General features: G+C 42.7%; 1 protein-coding gene across 1 annotated transcript; it reads left to right on the top strand.

The window, feature by feature from the left end:
* The first annotated feature begins 211 nt into the window (after positions 1–211).
* Positions 212–1,264, top strand: LOC120597119 (Y-box-binding protein 3-like). Its single transcript, XM_039855810.1, has one exon. The coding sequence runs from the start codon at positions 212–214 to the stop codon at positions 1,262–1,264; it is 1,053 nt and encodes a 350-aa protein (XP_039711744.1).
* Positions 1,265–16,551: the final 15,287 nt, after the last annotated feature.

Below are 16,551 nucleotides of genomic sequence, written 5' to 3'. Positions count from 1 at the left end.
GCAACCCTGTTGTCCCAGGAGATGCCACAGCCCTCTCCAAAGAGTCTCAGGGCAAAGCCAGAGAGTCCTTGGCCCGGACTCCATCTCTCCCAGACCTAAGCTCCTGCCTGCAGATTGATCCCCTCCTTCACCCCTCCCTCCCCCGCATCCCCTCTCCCCAGGGAGAGAGTTCCCGCATATTTCTTTGAGAAAGAAGAGAACGGAAGGCCTCATGAGTGAGGCAGGAGAGGCCACCCTCAGGAAGGGGGCCGCCTCAGTTTCCCCCCAAGACACGAGGAAAGGTCTCTTGTCCTTGGGAGGGGGAGATTCTTCCCGGGCCCTGGTGGCCAGCAACCTCAGCGGGGACGCTATCTCCGAGGCCACCGCGGCGGCGGGCGCCAGGGGAAAGGCGCCCAAGAAGGTCATCGCCAAGGGGGTCCGTGGCTCCGTGAAGTGGTTTAATGTGAAGAAAGGATACGGTTTCATCCGCAGACACGATACGGAGGAAGACGTGTTCGTGCACCACACGGCCATCACCCGGAACAACCCTCACAAGTACCAACGCAGCGTGGGCGACGGCGAGACGGTGGAGTTCGACGTGGTGCAGGGCGAGCGAAGCACCGAGGCCGCTAACGTGACCGGGCCGGCAGGCGCCCCAGTGGAGGGCAGCCGCTTTGCCGCCAACCGCTCCGGCGTCCGCCGCGGCTTCTACATCTGCCACCGCGCTCCTCAGTCTCGCCGTCCCCGGGGCGCCGAGGACGACGTCGACGAAGGCGAGGGCGGCGGCGACGGCTTCACCGTGACCCGGGGCCCGAGGTGCCGCCTGCTCAGCCTCCCCCCGAACCAACAGCTGCGGCTGCGGCGCTGCTCACCCTTCCGCGGGGCCCAGGCGGTGACCAGCAGCCCCTGGATCCTTGCTCCCGACCTCGGCCTGCAGGCCGCCCACCTGCCTGGGCCCACCCCTGCCGCAAGGCCCCAGGGCGCACCGCCCACGCGGAAGCCCGGCCTTAGCTACCGGCTGAGTCGCCCTAGGGGCCGAGGCTGCCCTCCTGGTCCTGAGCCCTCACCCGTCGTCTCCGAGGAGTTGACAGCGAAGGACAAGGAGAGTGGCCGCGTTGCTGGAGGCCTGCAGCAGAGGCCCCCGCCATACTATGGATCCCGACGCCCCATCCCGGAAGGAGCAGAGAGCAAGATCCTCGAGGGCCCTGCCGAAGCACCCGCTCGTGTTGCCAAGAAGAGCAGCCCCGCAGTCGTGGATGCCCCCTCCACGGCTCAGGCCGAGTGACAGCCCGATTCCCTCCCCAGGGACCCCCTGGCCTGCGCTGCAGGTGATGTCCCCTTGAGGAGATGGTGCCCCTTGGTGCTACACAGTCCAAACATCCATTATTGACTGTTGGATTTGTGCCTTGAGAACAATACATGCCCCCGCCCCAAGGTTTGGGGGTAAACTACAGCATCTATATATTTCTAAGTTCCCTCTTACCATCTGCTTCGGTAGTTTCTGCACATACACTCACACAAACACACTCACACACACACGCACGCACGCATGCACGCACGCACTCGCATACGCACAGATCCAGATATGCACACATGATTCTGAATTTATTCTTTTTAAACATCTGACCAGGACCACAGCTATTCTGCATCCCCAAAATGTGCGATGTTACTCACCTGGGTGGTCATTTTCTCAATAAATCATTTCATGATGATTTTATCTCTTATCACTGTTGTCTGATTTTTTTTTTTTTTAAAGCCTGCCAGCACACAGTTGTATTGAGACAGTCCTTTCAGTCTTTTTTTCAGAACCGGTTTTAGCAAACATACCTGCTGTTCTTTTTACAAGTCACAAACTTAAGACTAATTCTGAGCTTATGGATAGAACTTCTCAGGATATTCTAAAGGATTAGAAGACATGGAGAGGGAAGAAGTGTCCCCATCATTTTCTTTTTCATCCTCTTCTCCTGTCTTGCCATTTGAGCAATAAGTCTGGAGGGCAGGCCCATCCACCCACACTTACTCCTCAGGTACTCTCTGAGGCAGAGCACAAGAAACTGAGCAAAACATCATGACAAGCAAGAAAATTTGGCTCTCTGGAAACAGAATTTGCCTCTGATTTTTTTCTTCAATAGTATCATTTAAGTATTTTAAAGGAAATGGACATGAGGGGCTGGGAGTGGGGGGAGTGGGGTGATGTCAGTCAAAAGGTACAAACCTTCAGTTATAAGATGAATAAATTCCAGGAACCTAATGTACAGCATGGTGACGATAGTTAACAATACTATTTTGTATACTCCAAAGTTGCCATGAGAGTACAGCTTTAATGTTCTCACCATGACAGCAACAACAAAATGGTAATTATGTGAGGTGAGGATGTGTTAATTATCCTTATCTTGGTAAATGTTTCACAGTACATACATGCATCTAACCACCACAGCATACATCTTAAATTTACAAAATGTCATACGTCAATTATATCTCAATAAAGCTTGGGGTGGGGGGGGGACTGAAGGAAAACAGGAAAACGTGGGAAATGGGTATGGAAGCAGGTATAATTGTTGTGGTGGTACCTCTGGAGCTGGTCCTTAGTTTCCATCTGTGCTTCCTGGTTGAGTCCATCCAGGGGGCCTGTGGCAGATTTCTGGAAGGCTAAGCAAGTGAGGTTCAGGCCACCTCTGGCCCTTTCCCGTGAAATAGAGAAGCTTCGACTTCTCTATCCCGGTTTTCACTTGAACATATAGTGGGGTTGGTGGGTTGGAGGCAGGGGTTGGGTTTGAAGCCAACAAGGGTCTTTACAATCTCATTTTACAAATTGAGTTGGATTATCAATAGCAAAATCAAAGTACTTTCCTTGTTTTAATGTTGAGGCAGTTTACACCACATTACAGACTAGCACAAGATATTTGAAGAGCGAGTATTCATTTGGTATGGCTAAATATCCCCAATCAACTGGAGTAGAAGCAGTAAGTAGAGATTACTCATCCAGCAAATATTTGGGTGCCACTTGTGCCAGACGCTCTGCCAGGCATTAGGAGTTGCATCATGTCATGATGAAGTAGGTCCCTTCTTTCAAGGAGCCCACGTTCTAGAGGAGAGTGAGACAAAACTGGCAATGACTACACAACGGAGTGAGTGCTCCACTGAGAAAAGAAACACAGGTGACCCAGATGATGGCGGGGTTGGCGCCAGGTTAAAGGAACCACTCCTTGGATATTTGAATTTAAAATGACATCTTGGAGGCGGGTCCATGACAGCAAGGTAGGAAGACCCTGAACTCGCCTCCTCCACCCGACACACGCAGTATAAACACCCGCACACAGAGCGATTCCTCCGGAATTGCAACTGAAAGCTGATGGAACAGCTTCTGCACTACAGACTAGAGAGGGACCACACAGAGAAGGATAGGCGAGAAGGATAGGAGAGATGTTGTAACCACCGGAACCCCACCCCAGTGGGGAGATCTGCAGTGGGGAGGGATATCACTGAGGGACTGAGGGGCCCGCAGGGCAGACTCGCCTGCTGAGAGGCACAGAGATAAAACAGATTTCAAAGGGCACCTAGACTATACATGAAAACAAACTATTTACTGACCTCAGGGCATCTGCCAACCGTGTAGGGGAACTACGGGAACTCTCCTGGATCTGGATAGCTGGCAAAGACCGTTGTTTACATTCTTCCTTCACTGAGATAGAGATAGCGGTATGGGAGCTTAGTCCCATCCCTCCAGCCACACTGCAAGGCCTTCACAGAGCACCCTGGGCCACCTCACAAAGCTACATTAGCTGCAGCTCCAGCCAGCTGACCTCCAAGGGCTCCTCTAGAGTCCCCCAGGCCACCTTGCCCCACACCTGCTGCAGCCCTAGCCAGCTGGTTCACCAGGACGCCCCAGGCTCCCTGCATCCCAGGCCAACTCAGCCAGCGCCCGCCCACTGAAGCCTGGGTTCGCCCCCAGGGCACACCACAGTGGTTGCAGCCCCAGCCTGCTAGCCCCCAGGGTGCCCACAGATCCTTGTGCCCCAGGCCAATGCAGGGAGCATCTGCTGCAGCCCTATTCACTCGGGCCCCCAGGGAGCACCCACAGCTGCATACCCCAGGCCACCTTGCCCTGTGGCCCCTGCAGGCCCAGCCAGCTGAACCCCTAAGGATACCACCCCCCACCCTTGAGCCCAGCACCTATGGCCACCAGGTTCCCGCGGCCCCAGACAAGCAATCCACCAGGATACCCCAGGTGCCCTGTGCCCCTGGCAACTTCCACCAGAACGTGTTACAGCCCCTGCCAGCCAGCCTCCCATGGCGTCCCGTAGGTATATGTCCAGGAAGGGCTATCTCAGCCAGAGATGACTGCAGCCACTGCCAACCAGCACCCCAAGGCAGAGAGCGTTAAGCATTGTGAAGGGCAGGATTGAGGAAGGAAGCATTCAGATAAGTAATGGGGAGCATATCTTTAACTTATCACCCCTTTCCATGAATTTGAGTTTCGATTTAAGGTATACAAGCTTCACGTGAGCTTGTAAAAATAATATAAACAGAGCCACTTTAAAATTGACCTGGAACTGCCATCCCGGTGGACTTGCCTTGCATGTCTTATGCCTCAAACCTTTGGAATGTTAAACCGGGGCAAAGTAAACTTAGGACTGGTCCTAAAGCAACATTATGTCCCAAAGAACTGTTTGCAAACATAACAAGAAATCAGATATCACGACGACTCGACTAATGGCTACCAGACTGAAAATTAAAAGAAAACACAATTCTTTAGGATGAGCATCGCTTATGTTACCTGATCTGCACCGATAGAAGAAATGCTTCCCTTCTATTAGTGCAATTGTTTCCCTTCCCTTTTTCATAAATACCCCTTGCCTTTGTCTTGTAATCGGAACAATATTTGTACTTCTGCTTGAATCACTGCTTCCTGAATCACTATTTATTTTTATTTCAAATAAACGTTTGTTGTCTCTCACTTGGAAAGGACTTTCATTTTTAGGTTGACATATCTGGCCTCTCGAACAGGATCTAAAGTGGCCTCCCTTTCATGGACCAACCACCCCTGGAACCCAGTATGGTTCCTACTGGCTATACTCTTTTTTTTTTTTATCATATTTTTATTTTATTTATTTATTTTTTTACGATTCTTAATATTTCAATTAAAATACAATATTATGTTAGTATGATATACGATACTACTAGTGACATAGAATATTAGTTTAAGGTGTACAACATAGTGATTAGACGTTTATATAACCTACAATGTAAAGAAATTACAAAGGGACTGCAAAAAATCTTATGTTTTATTAAGATAACTTCCTGTGTCTTTTATCCTCGAGTCTTTAATTGCTTAAGTAAATTGAATCTTAGAAAAAAGCTAAATTTAGCTTACAACTATTTAACTTTCTGTATTTGCCTGAAGAGTCTTTGTTACCATGATTAAATGAATAACTTAAGTATTGTTCCACAATCACCTATGATTCTATTTGACCAAATGTTTTAAAACTTTTGATACGTTTGACCAATTTGCCAAGATTCAAAAATTAAATAGTTTTGTCTTAACATTTGAGATTTTTATAAAATTTTATTTTATATTATATTGGTTTCAGGTGTACAGCACAATGGGTAGACATTTATATAACTTACGAAGTGATCCCCTCGATTATTGTAGTACCCGCCTGACACATTATACATCGTTATTACGATATTATCGACTATATTCCCTACGCTGTACTTCACATCCCCGTGACAATTTTTTAACTACCAATTTGTACTTTTTATTCCCTTTACCTTTTCCAACCAGCTTCCTAACCCCACTTTCATTTAGCAATCACCAGTCTGTTCTCTGTATCTATGAGTCTGTTTTCGTTTTGTTTGTTCATTTTGTTCCTTAGGTTCCACATATAAGTATGATCATATAGACATGTTTTTTCTCCGTCTGACCTATTTCACTTAGCATAATATCCTCCAGGTCCATCCATTGCAAATGGTAAGATTTCATTTTTTATGGCTAAGTAATGTTCCCTTGTATATATGTACCACCTCTTGTCTACTGATGGGAACTTTCGTTGCTTCCACATCTTTACTACTGTAAATAATGCTGCAGTGAACATAGGGGTGCATAAATATTTTCGAATTAGTGTTCAAATTACTCCAGATAAATACCCAGAAGTGGAATTGCCGGGTCATAAGGTAGTTCTGTTTTTAATTTTTTGAGGAACCTCCAAACTATTTTCCATAGTGGCTGTACCAATTTGCAATCTCATCAGCAGTTCACGAAAGTTCCCTTTTCCCCATATCATCGCCAACCCTTGTTGTTTTTGATTTATTGATGATAGCTGTTCTGACAGGTGTGAGGCGATATCTCATTGTGGTTATGATTTGCATATCTCTGATGATTAGTGACCTCAAGCATCTTTTCAGATGTCTATTAGCCATCTGTATGTCCTTCTTGAGGAAGTACCTATTCAGGTCCTCTGCCCATTTTTGAATTGGATTGTTTGATTTTTTTTGGGGGGAAGGGGTGTTGAGTTGTGTGAGTTCTACATAAATTTCGGATATAATCTCATTATCAGATGTATCATAGGCAAAAATCTTCTACCAGTCAGTAGGTTGTCTTTTCCTTTTACCGATGGTTTCCTTTGCTGTGCAAAAACTTATTAGTTTGATGTAGTCCCATTTGTTTATGTTTTCTTTTGTTTCCCTTGCCTGAGGAGATATGTCAGAAAAAGAAATATTACTAAGAGCAATGTCGGAGAGTCTACCACCCATGTTTTCTTCTAAGAGTTTTATGGTCTCAGGTCTTACATTTAAGTCTTTAATCCCTTTTGTTTTTGTTCTTGTTTATGGTGTAAGAAGGTGGCCCAGTTTCATTTTCTTTTCTTTTTCTTTTTTTGTTTTTTGCATGTATCTGTCCAGTTTTCCCATCACCATTTATTGAAGAGACTGGCTATACTCCGTTGTATATTTTGCCTATTTTGTCATAGAGTAAATGAGCATATAGGCATGAATTTATTTCTGGGCTCTCTGTTCTCTTCCATTGACCTATATGTCTGTTTTTATGCCAGTACCATGCTGATTTGATTACTATAGCCTTGTAGTATAGTTTGATATCAGGTAGTGTGATACCCCGAACTTCGTTCTTCTTTCTCAAGATTTCCACGGCTATTTGGGACCTTTTATGGTTCCATATTAATTTTTGTATAATCTGTTCTAGTCCTCTGAAAAATGCCATTGGTGTTTTGACAGGGATTGCATTGGTCTATGGATTGCTTTAGATAGTATGGGCATTTTAACGATGTTAACTCTTCCTATCCATGAACATGGTATATGCTTTCATTTATTTTTATGTCCTTTGACTTCTTTTTTCAATGACTCATAATTTTCCTAGTACAGGTCTTTTACTTCCTTGGTTAAATTTATTCCTAGACATTTTATTGTTTTTGGTACAATTGTAAATTTGATTATTTTCTTAATTTCTCTTTCTCCTATTTCATCATTCTTGTATAAAAATGCAACCAACTTCTAAATATTGATTTTGTATCCTGCTACTTTACTGAATTCATTCGTCAGTTTTAACAGTTTTTATTTGGGGGGGGGTGGAATCTTTAGGGTTCTCTATGTATTGTATCATGACATCTGCAAATAATGACAGGGTTACTTCTTCCTTTCCAATTTAGATGACTTTTATTTTTCTTTCTTTTCTGATTGCTCTAGCTGGGACTTCTAATATTAAGTTGAATAAAAGTGGTAAAAGAGGACATCCTTGTCTTCATCCTGATCTTAAGGAGAATGCTTTTAGCTTTTTCCCATTGAGGATGATGTTAGCTGTGTGTTTGTCATAAATGACCTTTATTATGTTCAGGTATTTTTCCTCCATTCTCACTTTGGTGAGAGTTTTTATCATAAATAAATGCTGGACTTTGTCAAATGATATGTTTGCATCTATCGATATGATCATATGATTTTTTAGCTTTCAAATGGATAATGTGGTGTATCACATTAACTGATTTGCTGATACTGAATCAACCTTGCATCCCAAGAATAAATCCCACTTGATCGTGTAGTATAATTTCTTTTTGCAACAGAGAGCTGTCTTTACTAAGCAGAGCACAAGGCCTTGTCTAATGTCCATTTCCGTCTAGCAGACGTAATGCAATATACAGAAGCATAGCAATATCTGTTACTACAAATTTGTCCAAGGTTACTACAAATTTCCAGAAGGTTACTACAGATATACAGAATGTGGGGAGTCACTTATGGACATGTGAAAACGTATAACAAGGAACAAAGATATTTGTGTACTTGGCAACAATGTTAGAAGTTGAGATTGTAAAGCGCTGGGAAAAACCGGGAGGTAACTGTTCACATAGCAGTCACTGCACATTCCTTGCAACAGTTTAGCAGAGAGTTCTGAGTTGTGAGACTCTCATTGTTCTACTAGATATAATAATCTGGCTAACCTTGATTCTTGACTACTGTCTTTCTTATTGTAATGTTATAAATAGTGTGTTCTAAATAAACTCGGGGACACAAACACAGACACAGACACAGCTTGATTCTGTGATCCCTCCTGCAATTCTGTCTGTCTTCTTTCTTTTCCTCAGTCCATGCTCCCCCTTTCAGGTACCCTCAATTACTTCGTCGGCTGGCTTCCGACAAGTGGCGCCCAAACAGGTACCTGAACACGGGGGATAACAGCTAGGACGCGCCGCAGAGTAAGGCGTGTGCACGCGGAATCTGGGGACCTAAGAGTCCGGCAGGCGGCCAACCGTAAGTACGCAGGAGTATTGTAATATAGAAACTGAAACAGAAACTTAAAGAAGTAAAAATGGGCCAAGGAAATAGCCGGCTGCTTTTTGTACATATGCTTAAAAGTATGCTTAGAGTAAGAGGGGCCAAAGTGGGCCAGCAACAATTAACTAAGTTTTTGCAATTTGTAGAAGAAGTATGTCCCTGGTTTCCGGAAGAAGGGACTGTAGATTTAGAAACCTGGAAAAGGGTAGGACAAAAGTTACAAGACTATTATGATGCCCATGGGCCGAGTAAAGTGCCAGTGGATACTTTTGGATTATGGACATTGATAAGGGATTGCTTAGATCCCAGGCACGAGAGAACTCAATGGCAGGAACAAGGCAAGGATGCTTTTACTGGCCCTGAGGCTCCACCTAATCCTGATATTGCACCCACTGCTCCACCGCCTCCTTTTACTTCCCTCTTTTTTGATGAGAATGAGGAACCTTTAGATCCAGGAGATACTGCTCAGTTAGGGGATGAGACAGCTAAATATCATGAGGAAGAAGAGGTTGAACAATTAAAACAGAAATTGGCTAATTTGTCTTTGCAGATGCAAAAGCTGGCCATGGGGCCTCAGCCCTTAAAAGTGCCAATTTTTAAAGTTCCTCAGGATCCACCGAGGTCAGGGGGAAGGCTGACTCCAACTATAATTGCAGGCTTAGATCCCCCTCCTGTGAGTTTTGCCCCTGTTGGACCAACTGGCACACCCCTTTGGATTAATCAGAAACCAATGCCTCAAACAGGGTTACAACAAGGGCTGCAGCAGGCTGCTTCACGGCTTTTAGGGAACCTAGAAGCCAGTTCTCTGCTGGTAAAACAGCTGGCTTATGAAAATGCAAATTCTGCCTATCAAACAACAATCAGACCCTTTAGAAAGAAAGGAGACTTAAGTGATTATGTTAGGTTGTGTTCTGACATAGGGCTGTCATATATGAAGGGACTTGCTGTGACTACTGCCCAGCTGGGAAAGTCCATGCAGGAAATGTTATCTGACTGGTCGAACAAACATGGCAAAAAGATGCCGTGATGCCCTCAACCCGGTTTCTCCACAAATTCTTTCTCATGCTCAAAAAACTGAATTTCTGATGCTCAAAACTAATCAACATGGCCCCGACCCGGTATTAATATGGGGACGAGGGCATGTTTGTGTTTTTCCACAGGATGCAGAAAATGCCAGGTGGTTGCCAGAGAGGTTGGTTCGTTTCGCCGCTCCACCAGACACCCGGCGGGATGACCCTAACCTTGATCTTGCTGAGCCTGGCGATGACAGCTGAAGGTGCAATTTACTGGACATACTTTCCTGACCCACCTCTCTTACATCCGACCATATAGCAAGGACCAAATGTCATTGTGAAAGTGAACAACACATCGCTGCTGGACATGCCATCTATGAGGAGGGTGATTGGACTAATTGTTGCAGGAATACTTGCTATTGTATCTCTTATAGCTACTGCTGCCACCGCTGCGGTGGCTCTCTCACAAACTGTACAAACTGCTCATTATGTCAATGATTTGTCTAGAAATGTTACTTTAGCATTGGGAACACAGGAAAATATAGATAGAAAATTAGAACAAAAGTTAGATGCTCTGTATAAGACAGTGGAATACCTGGGTGATGAAATCCAGGGTCTAAAAATTAGATCTCAACTAGAATGTCATGTAAAATATCATTGGATCTGTGTCACATCTAGAAGATATAATGAGACCAGTCATGACTGGGATCGAGTAAAATATCATTTAAAAGGCATATGGCACAATGCTAATGTATCCTTAGATTTAATTAACCTGCATAAAGAAATACAAGGACTTAAAAATGCTAAACCTCTACAATTTGACACTGATAAATTGGCCACTGAATTTTCTTAAGGGCCTTGTCCCCTCATGGTCTTCCTTCTATCAGCTAGCTGCTTCTGTTTTGACTATAGGAGCCTATGTAATTGTTGTTTTGTGCCTGCTTCCTTCTCTACTGATATACTTCATTAGTGCTATATTAAAACTTCAGGCCAACCTACATCATGTAAGACTTCGAAATACGGCTTAAAAGATAGACATCTCTCTCCCACGGGGGCTGGTAGTCAAAGACGGGTAAGACTCCCTCAGAGACTGGACAACCTAAGACAGGGCGTGCATGATGGAATGCACGTACCGATGACGGGTAAGTTCCAGATCTGGTGAGGGAATCACCTAAGACAGGCACAGTCACCTTGCGCCAGAACCAGGAGGGTTCGGGCATTTAAAAAATAAAAAGGGGGAGATGTGGGGAGTCACTTATGGACATGTGAAATCGTATAACAAGGAACAAGGATATTTGTGTACTTGGCAACAATGTAAGAAGTTGAGATTGTAAAGCGCTGGGAAAAACTGGGAGGTAACTGTTCACATAGCAGTCACTGCACATTCCTTGCAACAGTTTAGCAGAGAGTTCTGAGTTGTGAGAATCTCATTGTTCTACTAGATATAGTAATCTGGCTAACCTTGATTCTTGACTACTGTCTTTCTTATTGTAATGTTATAAATAGTGTGTTCTAAATAAACTCGGGGACACAGACACAGCTTGATTCTGTGATCCCTCCTGCAATTCTGTCTGTCTTCTTTCTTTTCCTCAGTCCATGCTCCCCCTTTCAGGTACCCTCAATTACTTCGTCGGCTGGCTTCCGACAAGTGGCGCCCGAACAGGGACCTGAACACGGGGGATAACAGCTAGGACGTGCCGCAGAGTAAGGCGTGCGCACGCGGAATCTGGGGACCTAAGAGTCCTGTAGGCGGCCAACCGTAAGTACGCAGGAGTATTGTAATATAGAGACTGAAACAGAAACTTAAAGAAGTAAAAATGGGCCAAGGAAATAGCCGGCTGCTTTTTGTACATATGCTTAAAAATATGCTTAGAGTAAGAGGGGCTAAAGTGGGCCAGCAACAATTAACTAAGTTTTTGCAATTTGTAGAAGAAGTATGTCCCTGGTTTCCAGAAGAAGGGACTGTAGATTTAGAAACCTGGAAAAGGGTAGGACAAAAGTTACAAGACTATTATGATGCCCATGGACCAAGTAAAGTGCCAGTGGATACTTTTGGATTATGGACATTGATAAGGGATTGCTTAGATCCCAGGCACGAGAGAACTCAATGGCAGGAACAAGGCAAGGATGCTTTTACTGGCCCTGAGGCTCCACCTAATCCTGATATTGCACCCACTGCTCCACCACCTCCTTTTACTTCCCTCTTTTTTGATGAGAATGAGGAATCTTTAGATCCAGGAGATACTGCTCAGTTAGAGGATGAGACAGCTAAATATCATGAGGAAGAAGAGGTTGAACAATTAAAACAGAAATTGGCTAATTTGTCTTTGCAGATGCAAAAGCTGGCCATGGGGCCTCAGCCCTTAAAAGTGCCAATTTTTAAAGTTCCTCAGGATCCACCGAGGTCAGGGGGAAGGCTGACTCCAACTATAATTGCAGGGTTAGATCCCCCTCCTGTGAGTTTTGCCCCTGTTGGACCAACTGGCACACCCCTTTGGATTAATCAGAAACCAATGCCTCAAACAGGGTTACAACAAGGGCTGCAGCAGGCTGCTTCACGGCTTTTAGGGAACCTAGAAGCCAGTTCTCTGCTGGCCAAACAGCTGGCTTATGAAAATGCAAATTCTGCCTATCAAACAACAATCAGAACTTTTAGAAAGAAAGAAGACTTAAGTGATTATGTTAGATTGTGTTCTGACATAGGGCTGTCATATATGAAGGGACTTGCTGTGACTGCTGCCTTACTGGGAAAGTCCATGCGGGAAATGTTATCTGACTAGTCAAACAAACATGGCAAAAAGATGCTGTGATGCCCTCAACCCGGTTTCTCCACAAATTCTTTCTGATGCTCAAAAAACTGAATTTCTGATGCTCAAAACTAATCGACATGGCCCAGACCCGGTATTAATATGGGGATGAGGGCATGTTTGTGTTTTTCCACAGGATGCAGAAAATGCCAGGTGGTTGCCGGAGAGGTTGGTCCATTTCGCTACTCCACCACACACTCAGTGGGATGACCCTAACCTTGATCTTGCTGAGCCTGGCGATTTACTGGACATACTTTCCTGACTCACCTCTCTTACATCCGACCATATAGCAAGGACCAGATGTCATTGTGAAAGTGAACAACACATCGCTGCTGGACATGCCATCTATGAGGAGGGTAATTGGACTAATTGTTCCAGGAATACTTGCTATTGTATCTCTTATAGCTACTGCTGCCACCGCTGCAGTGGCTCTCTCACAAACTGTACAAACTGCTCATTATGTCAATGATTTGTCTAGAAATGTTACTTTAGCATTGGGAACACAGGAAAATATAGATAGAAAATTAGAACAAAAGTTAGATGCTCTGTATAAGACAGTGGAATACCTGGGTGATGAAATCCAGGGTCTAAAAATTAGATCTCAACTAGAATGTCATGTAAAATATCATTGGATCTGTGTCACATCTAGAAGATATAATGAGACCAGTCATGACTGGGATCGAGTAAAATATCATTTAAAAGGCATATGGCACAATGCTAATGTATCCTTAGATTTAATTAACCTGCATAAAGAAATACAAGGACTTAAAAATGCTAAACCTCTACAATTTGACACTGATAAATTGGCCACTGAATTTTCTTAAGGGCCTTGTCCCCTCATGGTCTTCCTTCTATCAGCTAGCTGCTTCTGTTTTGACTATAGGAGCCTATGTAATTGTTGTTTTGTGCCTGCTTCCTTCTCTACTGAAATATTTCATTAGTGCCATGTTAAAACTTCAGGCCAACCTACATCATGTAAGACTTCGAAATACGGCTTAAAAGATAGACATCTCCCTTCTGCAGGGGCTGGTAGTCAAAGACGGGTAAGACTCCCTCAGAGACTGGACAACCTAAGACAGGGCATGCATGACGGAATGCACGTACCGATGACGGGTAAGTTCCAGATCTGGTGAGGGGATCACCTAAGACAGGCACAGTCACCTTGCGCCAGAACCAGGAGGGTTCGGGCATTTAAACAATAAAAAAGGGGGAGATGTGGGGAGTCACTTATGGACATGTGAAATTGTATAACAAGGAACAAGGATATTTGTGTACTTGGCAACAATGTAAGAAGTTGAGATTGTAAAGCGCTGGGAAAAACCGGGAGGTAAATGTTCACATAGCAGTCACTGCACATTCCTTGTAACAGTTTAGCAGAAGAGTTCTGAGTTGTGAGAATCTCATTGTTCTACTAGATAAGTAATCTGGCTAACCTTGATTCTTGACTACTGTCTTTCTTATTGTAATGTTATAAACGGTGTGTTCTAAATAAACTCAGGGACACAGACACAGCTTGATTCTGTGATCCCTCCTGCAATTCTGTCTGTCTTCTTTCTTTTCCTCAGTCCATGCTCCCCCTTTCAGGTACCCTCAATTACTTCGTCGGCTGGCTTCCGACAAATATAGCCATTGACTTTTCATCTATATTAATTAAGGATCCAATAAATGTGGAGTTGTATACGGACATAGTAAATTGAAGAAAAAATAATTATTTGATATGTTATTTACATAAATTTATGAGAGTCTATGTTCGGAATAATAATATTTAAGTCTATTTAATTTTACATTTGCATAGTGTGTACAAATACTGATTCATGTAAACCTCAACAGCTCAGTGAGGTATGTATGGCTATTGTCTTCATTAGGAAGCTTGCTCAGGGTCACAAAGATAGCAAGCCTTGATGATTCAAAGTCAATCTAGAGTCTATGTGCTTAAAAGTAAGATGATTCAAAGTCAATCTAGAGTCTATGTGCTTAACAGTTATGCTATGTTGACTCCAATATGCAACCACTGTTTAGAGGTAAGAATAGAATCATGTTTATAAATCATTTTCCTGTTATGTTTTTTGGTCTGTATCTATTTTTTAATCTGGAAAAGTTATAGACCTTTTGGGAAAACATCCTACCTATTACAATGACCTTATGACACTTGCATAAACCATTAAAAATCTCTCCACTCATTTAAGTTTCTAAAAAATAGATTATAATTTTTATTCAATAATTTGTATTCTATAGTTTTCTATAAAATATATTCATTTGTGAGTATACATAGTAATAACTTTATAATTTATAGAAATCACAGTAGTACCTATAGAACTCTAAAGCTAAAAATAGCTAAATAATAAAGCTAAAACTAAAATGTTGTGATGATTATTATGAATAAGTGATTTTGAAGGTAAGGTTCAGAGAAATTAAATATTTTGTATTTGTTAGCTCTTCAATGAACACTAATCAATTTCTGCCTGCCAAGGATCCTTGCCTCTTCCTTCAAAGCACCTCAATTTCCTATTGAGGAATGATTTCTCCAGCATTTTGGTTATCTTGGCATGAGTGAAAAACTAATATTGTGGATGTTGAAGGGGCTACGTCTTCCCTCTTCTTAGCCAACTACACCTGTGCTCCACATATGTCATAATTTTGGTCAATTCTCCCTTCAAGGACATTGAATCTTTAGTACCTGAGGCAAAAGTCGGAGTGGTTAGAGGTGATTTATCACAGCGGGATATGATGGCAGTAGCTGATTATATCTTGTCTTATACCTGTAGCTGTCTCAGCTTTGAAACGGTTTGTTTTTCTTGTGTTCCAGCCCTTCAGAACTGTCATGGGTTTCAGTATATTCTCCTTTGTCTCCCAGCCTTACATAAGTTCTCCCTATTAATCGAGTTTCACTTAATTAGCTAGAGCTGGTTTCTCTTACTTACAATTGTGAATTCTAACATATATATATCTTGTCAATTCCTTTGTTCCCAGTCACCCAAATAGTAAATGTCAGAAAAAGAACTTGAAAGAACCTGTTTTCCTTATTTGAATTCTCATACCCTTTTTCCTAAGGGATTCTGCTTCTTTAATAAGCGTACTTTCCCCTCCTTCATGTGTAAACTCCTGCTCTGTGAATTCTTGATATCCAAAATCCCCAAACTGAATAGAGTTGGTGATATCCCTTTCTATCTTAATTTTTTATCCAGGTGATCGTTATTCAAAATGAAGAAATGAATCAATTTAGATAGAAAGGGATATATTATGGAAAATGAACCTGTTCTACAAAACTACCCAGATTGAGCAGCAAAGGGACACTTACTAAATATATTTTCTTCATGAGGAGAAACATTTTATATTATGACAGTAATTATAGAATTAAAGACTTCTGAAAAAATGGAGTGGGAGAGCAGGACAATATCCTTTCAAATAGGTTTCATTTCTTTAAAATATATATAATATTCTCTAATATGTATTAAATGTAACTGCCTCCATCCTAAGCTCCTTGGGAAAATTTCTGACTCATTATAAATAACTACTTAAAAATCTGTATGTTATGATAGGACTTTATCATAAAATAAAATAACCTAACAGAGAAATCTATGATGTCAATAATCAGAGATTGTTTGACCTGGAAGGGATCATAGTGATCATTTAGCTCAAAATTAATATATTTATAAAAGTGGAAACACTGGATCAGGCTAATTAAGTGACTTGTATAAGGTGATAGAGCTTGTTAGAAGACTTTTCTGACTCCAGGGCTAGTGTTTGTCCTATGCATATGATTGACAAAAAAAAAAAAAAAAAAAAAAAAATTATTTTGTTCATGAACTTTATAATGTTTATTTCTCAGATTATACTATTAAATTTTATGACACTTTGTAATTCATAACCATATTTTATTAGGCTTTCTATACCACCTACACTTAGGGCTTTGGAATGTCCTATTCCATTGAACGACAAGGCCGGGTTACAAAGCAGTAATGTGAGCATATCGA

Source organism: Pteropus medius, unplaced genomic scaffold (genome assembly GCF_902729225.1).
Source record: "Pteropus medius unplaced genomic scaffold, Ma_sr-lr_union100, whole genome shotgun sequence".
Taxonomy (NCBI): Eukaryota; Metazoa; Chordata; class Mammalia; order Chiroptera; family Pteropodidae; genus Pteropus; species Pteropus medius.
This window is presented reverse-complemented; position numbering and strand designations above follow the sequence as displayed.